The sequence below is a fragment of the Cygnus olor genome, chromosome 14 (assembly GCF_009769625.2).
Source record: "Cygnus olor isolate bCygOlo1 chromosome 14, bCygOlo1.pri.v2, whole genome shotgun sequence".
Classification (NCBI taxonomy): Eukaryota; Metazoa; Chordata; class Aves; order Anseriformes; family Anatidae; genus Cygnus; species Cygnus olor.
This window is the reverse complement of record NC_049182.1, coordinates 14,884,008-14,891,822: the sequence shown is the minus strand read 5'-3', so window position 1 is coordinate 14,891,822 and position 7,815 is coordinate 14,884,008. Positions and strand designations below refer to the sequence as shown.

General features: G+C 39.3%; 1 protein-coding gene across 1 annotated transcript; it reads left to right on the top strand.

Moving 5' to 3' along the window:
* Positions 1-1,505: 1,505 nt before the first annotated feature.
* On the top strand, positions 1,506-7,312 carry FOXI1 (forkhead box I1). Its single transcript, XM_040573042.1, has 2 exons — positions 1,506-3,807; positions 4,921-7,312. The coding sequence occupies exons 1-2, from the start codon at positions 3,234-3,236 to the stop codon at positions 5,469-5,471; spliced, it is 1,125 nt and encodes a 374-aa protein (XP_040428976.1). The 5' UTR covers positions 1,506-3,233; the 3' UTR covers positions 5,472-7,312.
* Positions 7,313-7,815: the final 503 nt, after the last annotated feature.

Genomic DNA, 7,815 nt, shown 5'->3' with positions numbered 1-7,815 from the left:
TTTCAGAGTTTTTTAGCCATAAGCACAATCTGTTAGCACACCCTTGCCAGCGTTTCACATGTTCCCAGACTCGTTATATTGAAGACTCACCATTTTTCCTTCTCCTTTCTCCACTTCTGGAATTGCTATCTTCTCCTTCTAGTACTGCCACGAACAGCAGTCTCAGCGGTGAGGACCCCGAGGCAGTATTCTTGGCTAGACTCAGTTAACTCCACTTCTTAGTTGCCCTGCTCAGAGCAATCACAACTTGAGCAAAGTTTATTCTTCCCTTGTTGCCTTTTGCCTGCATATGAGCATCTGCACCTCAAGTGCTATACTGGAACAAGTGCTGCAGTGATTATCAGGCAGTAAGGTGTGCCCATAGTACTGACAAAGTACCATTTTTTACTGGCGTTGTTTATATGCCTTTCTGAGTAAATCAGGGACAGTCAGTTGGAAGAAAAATGTTGGTGATCACCTCGTGTCTACACTAGAAGCTGTGCCAGCATGCACATGCCAGGGAGGGATCAGACCTTTGCACTCGGAGAGCTATCTAAGCAGAAGCTTGCAGTTATCTTTGTATTTCATTGCTTTAAAAGCAGTACTTGCCATTCTTCATCTCAGTGCTTGCTTTGCTTAGTTTTGTCCGATATATTGCTCAAATGTCATATCAAGGTAGGTCTGGCAGAAACATGCATTCTCAGGCAGCAGCAGAGCACAGTTTAGGGGCTGACCTTGCTAAAATGCACAGCATCAAATCTTCATAAAGATTAATTTGCAGAGGAAGCTTTACAAACTTCATCATCTGTTTGCAGAAGGGATACTTTTTTTCTTTTGTTAAGCCTGGCAAATTTTCAGAGTGTTCACCCAGCACCCAGCTCAGTGTATTTGAACTGTAAATAAGCATGCACAACACTTTGGGGAATAAATATTTAGATGATGTTCATCAAAGTCCACATTGCAGCAAGCTGAATTTTATTTCTTGGTATAAACAAACCCTAAGCAGTAATACATTAGCAAGGTGGGAGTGGGGATGGGGGGGTGTTTGTTTGGGTTTTTTTGCCTTTTTTTTTTTTTTGGTTGGTTGTGGTTTTCTGTGGGGGTGGAGAAGCTGTAGTGGGTGGTAAAAAAAAAAAAAAGATAATTTGTTCAGAGGACTGAAGATTTATTACATTTTCTTTTTACACTATATTCTGAGTTTTAGTTCATTGTAAAAGCAACTCCTGTTTATATTCATTTGAGCATTTCTTTAACATTTTGTTCCATCGACTCTGTAAATACTGTGTTTTGTTTTTAATTAGCAATATTTATAATAACAGTATTTTCAGGACTACATATATACTTCTAAAAGCTATCTATATTTTAGTAAGTTATCAAGTTGTAAGCAGTGTTGCTCCGCCTTTCACATGTGTAACTGAGATTCTTATAGAGAGAAAATTGGTTTTAGATAGCTTTCATGAGAAGGGATATACTTGCATTATTATTTCTGAAAAATGGCTCATCATTTGTCTTTTTGTCCAAGCCACGCTTTTTGCTCAGTGGATGCCACATAAAAAATAAACCAGCCCTACTATGTTCTACTAAACTTTTGTCTGTTTAATGTGTATCTGCATAGCTTAGTTAACATTTACAAGCTCTGAACTCCTGGTCATTCAAATTAAAATATCCATATGTTCATCCATACTTGTAGTACAAATGATTTCATGTGCAGTGAAATATGTATTTGTTATATAACAGCTGTAGAAAGGCATTCCCAAGGTGGCAAATCAGCTAGCTTTGTCACTCTGTACTCAATATTCCAGTTGTATTTCTAGTGATATTTTTCATACCTTTCAAAGCAACAATATGGTCATGACACAGGTGAATCACTCCAATACTTGTGGAGGGGGGAAATCGTGGTGGTGCTGCAGCACTTAAGATTAAGTGAATTAATCAATGTATGACAAAGCAGAAAAGTGTTTGTTACAGCCTGGGATTCAAATCTACAGACCAAAGCCCATGTTTTTGCAGAAATTATGGGACTAGCACCATCTTAAAGGCTTGTCATACTAAGACTTTCTTTAATTGCATGAGTTATTAAGGCTGAGTGAAGTTCCAAATATATGTATGTACCTTTGATGAAGAAAAAATAAATTGCAAATATCATTTCTGTTGCACTACAGGTATGCTTTCAACTACAGTGGAGTTTTTTTATGCAGTTGTACAATGTAAGAGTTATCTCATCCTGAGACAGGTGTTGGTGAGGTTGCAGCTTTGCTTTTTCATGTCTGTAAGTGCAGGGTATCATGCAAGGCAGAAGGTATTTTTGCAAGTCATAAAATGGCTGGAAGCTTTTGCTCTTTTCTTATTTCTAAGGAATCATTTTTTGTCTTTAGAGCTACAAATGAAGCTGGAAATAAGCTGGAAAAAAGCTGTGCTGCAACCTGTCTCTTTCTTGCTTGAAAATTCTGCTAAGAGGTTTTATGACCTCTTTGCACCAATTCTGCAGCAAAGAGGAAGCAGCAAATAATGATTTCCCATTTTAGTTCACCTACTTAAGCTCTAATGAAAGGTTTGATGATTAAGCTTGTTGTGTTGTTTTTTTTCCTCATAAGATTAAACCTTACTTTAATAAGCAATTCCCTTTACATCAGTAAGACTACTCACGTGAGTAACCAGTTGCAGAATTTGCCTGTAGTACTGTGATTGCCTAGGGGCAAGTACAAGCAAGTTGCAATTAAAGTTACAGAAAGAAAAGGAGGTCTGACCTTTTCTTTCTTTCTTTTTCTTTTTTTAACGTTAAAGTATGCCTACTGTTTCATTGACAAATGACAATGGCTTTTGCATTCTGGGGTGCAAGCAGCAGCAGAACAAAACTGCTTTTATTTTAAAAGAAAAACTACATGCTAAAACTCCTTTGTAAAAGGTAGGAAGAGGTGGACCTCTAATGAGGGGTTTTAACTTCAAGGCACCTTAGGCTGTCTTTACATGCATCATATTAGTGGAAAATTCCTTCAATTCATTTAAGAAGATAAACAGTTGTAACTTTCACGTTCAGTTGATGTGACATCAATGACTGGCTGGGACTGCCAGCATTCCAAAAGGATATCGTCCTCATCTGCAGCCACTCAGGGCTGTGGGGTGGAGCCTGCCGTACAAGCCAAAACATTTACAGGTGCATAAGTAGGTAGGGAAGGGCATAGGTGATGCACCTGTGTCAGGAAAGGAGCATTAGCACAGGTGTGTCATAACTTATCAGCTGCCTGTGTTAGAGCATGAGCTCCTTTGATCCACAGACGCACTCTCCACCGCGCTGCAGCCCACAATTTCCAAATATCGGTCAAGAACCTCCAGAGATGAATATCTACTATGAGAACTTTTTCCATCCACAGAATATCCCTAGTCCACAGCGACCAAGTACTTTTGAGACAACGGACTACAATGCCACTCCCAATCCTTACCTCTGGCTAAATGGACCTTCCATTACCCCACCACCATACCTGCCCGGATCCAATGCCAGTCCCTTCATTCCTCAGTCTTACGGGATGCAACGGCAGCTCTTGCCTAACATGCACAGCTTGGGAGGAACCGACCTCGGCTGGCTTCCTCTCCCATCCCAAGAAGAGCTCATGAAGTTGGTTAGACCACCTTATTCCTACTCTGCACTTATTGCCATGGCTATCCATGGAGCACCAGAAAAGAGGCTGACTCTCAGCCAAATCTACCAGTACGTGGCTGACAACTTCCCATTTTATAACAAAAGCAAAGCTGGCTGGCAGAACTCCATTCGGCACAACTTGTCTCTCAATGATTGCTTCAAGAAGGTGCCCAGAGATGAAGATGATCCAGGTATGGTTCCCCCTCCTTCTTTTTTTTTTTTTTTTTCCTATATTTAAACTTGATTAATCTAAAAATGAAAATTTTTCACTTAAAAAAAGAAGTTACAATTACGATGTGAAATAAATCATACAGAGACCCAATAGCCTAGATTTGGGGTATATATACAGTAACTTCTCTATTTTCATGGGGCTGTATTAGAAGGCAACTATGCATAGCTGAATTTTGAATCAATGTTGCTATTAAATCTCTGCAGGGAAGGTGATTCTTTACTTCTTCAAGCCTCCTGAGAACTGATCAATGTGCAGAGCGTGCAGAGCATGCAGCTGAGCAGGCACAGGAGCAGACTGAGCAAGTCATATTTTAAAAAAAACATTTGGTGTAACACATATGACTTATACCAAACTTAACCGGGAACTAATGGAAAGAGGATAAAGAAAATTCAGATTGGTTAAAGAAATCCAGTGGCTTTAGGGAGTCAACAATAATTCTCCTGAGGAGAGCAGGCTGCTTTTGTTTTGTTTGCTTCAAATAGTGTTTTGCTTGGAATCACACCTCTGCTGTTTCCAACCTCTTGGCTGATATGTTGTCAGATTGTTCCTTTATGTATTGTTTTCTATCAATAGCTGTTGAGAACCACTGGGAACATTTAAAAGTCGTTCAATTATGCTGCCTGAGAGAGTCAAAGATCTGGTTCTATCTTGTTAGTGACTTAGTCTACCACATTGAATCTGGAGGAGCAGCCCATTATGGGATTTGATTACTCTGTACTGTAAATGTAGAGGACAGCTATACACTGAAAACCTCATTGTCCCACTGAGACAAACAAAAAGTGGGGAGAAAAAAAAATAAAAAAAAAGCCCTCTCAGTGGCTCCACTTGTAGTTTTTGCTGTGTAGGAAAGGGCTACAGGATACAGGGTTACAGGACACAGGCAAACACTTTACACCATTTTTTCCCCTGAATTCAAGAGACTTCTGCTTTTTGTGGTTAAATACGCGTATTTTTTGTTCAAGCAATTTTTCTGTTTCTGTAAGAGAAACACTGAAAAGTCAAAGAAAACTGCTCTTTGCTGTCTATGTGTATATTTTAAAACTAAAAATGTGCATTTGTCCCCCCTCGACAGGAAAAGGGAATTACTGGACTCTGGACCCGAACTGTGAAAAGATGTTTGACAATGGAAACTTCCGCAGAAAGAGAAAAAGGAAGTCTGACATTGGGGCTAGCGCTGCTTCTCTTGCATCTGAGAAATCTGAGGATAGTGCCCTGACTGGCAGCCCCAAAGCTGTAGAGCATCAGGATATCTTGGAAAACTCACCTGGGACTGACAATTCACCTGATAAAGGATCTTCACCTCCATCTTCCAGCAGTCCATGCCTTAGTAACTTCCTTTCTAGTATGACTGCCTATGTCAATGGCTCTAACTCAGTGGGCCGCTCAGTGCCATTGGGACTTAACGCTGAACCCATTGACAAAATGGGACAGAATGTGGTAGGCTTTAACTCCTACTCTCCACTCTCTAATATAGCCAGTCATGGTGTGGGAGAGTGGTCCAATTCTATGCCCTCTAGTCACCTTGGCTATAGCAACTCAGTGCTCAACCAGTTTAACACTCATTTTTACAGCAGTATCAGCACAAATAACACTCTGTTTTCTAGGGAGGGAACAGAGGTTTAAATAAGGGACCCTAAGACATCAAAATATAGCTATTTATGAGAGGAAATGATCTGTGAGTGGCTGTTAGCCTGTTGTCTCTACATTGCATCCTACCTTCTGACAGCCCCAAACTTTTTACCCATCATACTTATTCAGATCCCAAGCACTCCACATTTGGCAGCTCCCCATAAAAAAGCAGGGATCAAAACAGCAGGAGTAGTGAAGAGGTCAGATGGGAGACCATGCTTGCACTGCTGCCAACCATGGTCCTCTATGGACATCCTTGAAAGGAGTTACTGTTTACCTTAGGCAGGAAACATTTTCAGGCATGGTACTAATAATGCTGTGATATTTTTAAAGCACTAACAAAAATGTAGCTATGTCTGTAAATTACTTCTCACTGATATAATCCATCTGTACTAGACATGTTTGGCAAGTTCTTATTTGGACAAAGCTATTCTGAGACACTGAAAGATCTATAGCAAAAACTAGTATACAGCGAGTAACAACCAACACTTGAAGGGCGAGTGCTCTTTCTGGGTTTCTCTAATACTAGCACATGCATTGGCTACATTCTCATCCCCTTTCACCTCCAAGGGGAATATGGCTGTGAAGCAGGCTAGTGTCATGGACACAACATTCAGTTTGAAACTGAAGGGAAGCATAACAAAATGTAATGGAGTTGTCTTCTGCTGGTGCAATCAAATATTCATGTTTTAAATTAGAAGTACACGGTCAAATTTTGTTTGCCTTACCCATACAAATCTATTCACATAAGGAAATCAGGATCTGCCTATATTTTTAATACATGTTCTCTTAGAAGAAAGGATATTTGTTCTATCTTCAAGTACTACATAAATCATTTCTACTAAGAAAAGAATTTGAATGTGGTGTGAAGGTTGGGGCAGGGTGGAGAAATGGGAGGCAGAAAGGTTAACTGTCTTGGAGCTTCAATTCCAAAAGCTGTATCTTCAGAAGAATTGGCTATAGGTAGTGAAAAAAGTCCCTGTACTGTATATTTTTTTTGTCTTTTTGTAAAAGTCCATGCAATTTTCTTGTTGTTGTGTAAATATTAGGAATAATGTTGTTTGTTTTTTACATTCTATTGTAGCCACAAACAAAATTTCGAAATATGTATTTTTTTTTCAAACCAAGAGTTGAATCAAGTTCCACGTTTATGTAGAGTAAAGTCTCAGACTGTAGAGCCTGCAGCGTGCATAGATGCTGAGCTTAACTGTGGTTTAACTGTTCACAGCTGCGCACTGACCAGACTTCCAGAATGATGGAAAACATACTAATGCATTGTAATAGATACTGTTATGTCTTGATTTTTTTTTTTTTTTTAAACCATACATGGAGACAGTTTTGTTACAGGCAAACCCAGAAGCATTTTTAATAAAGAATTTGTATAGAAGAGAGCGTGTGTGCGTACTATACTTCCTATGCCTTTAAAAACCTCCGTAATAGTTTGACTTGTGCAGTTTGCCTGAGGAAAACGCAGTATAATATTCAAATAAGGTCAGAGAGCGAGATAGCATATGTCTATGCAATCAAAATTTTCATGTCCAAGGAATATAACTGGTTGCTATTATGCAAAATACTATCACTAAATAAAAATCGCTCTTATGTTTTCCCTGTTGGAAAGTGGTGCCAATCATTTAAAATTTAAGAAACCAGGCTAGATTTTCACATGCTAGTTGGCCAAAATATGACTGTAATCTTTCCTACATTCTCAATTATTGTTTTATTTTTTATTTTTACTATGGAAGCTGCTATGACTATTCACAGTTTTTGTACTCAATATGATAAATTCTCATATGGAAGTTGAAACCTACTTCCACTTCTAACGTTGGTGCTTAATAAAAAATAAAATGACCTTCTGGTGGTGTCCTTCTTCCATGGTTGTAAGTTTCTCTGAAGTCAGGTATGTACTGAGGCCTGAGCTGTAGACTCCACCCTCAGAATTTTACAGCCCTTCCAAGAATCCCAGCCCAGTAGGTGGGCCATAATATGCCCTGCAAGTCAGCAGCTGACAGCATTTGTTGTGCAGAGATTTGTTCAAATGACAACTCAAAAATTCGTGAAGTCTAGGATTCAGCAAAAATACAACAAAATGCCCAGAAATGTAGCTCCTGTGGAGTATACTGTTCACGAAACTGAGAGGAAATTGATTTCTTTAGTGCTGTAAAGGAAAATGTTCTGTTGTGAACCTATAGGGAAAAAGAGAGGGAAAAATAACATGCAAATTATACTAAGGAGAATGACACTGCTGAACAATAGCAGACAGTAGGAAGCAACTCCTTTGTCACTGAGTTTTGACTTCTTGTTCTCAAAGGACAAGAGTTTGTGCCTCATTGCTTCCCAG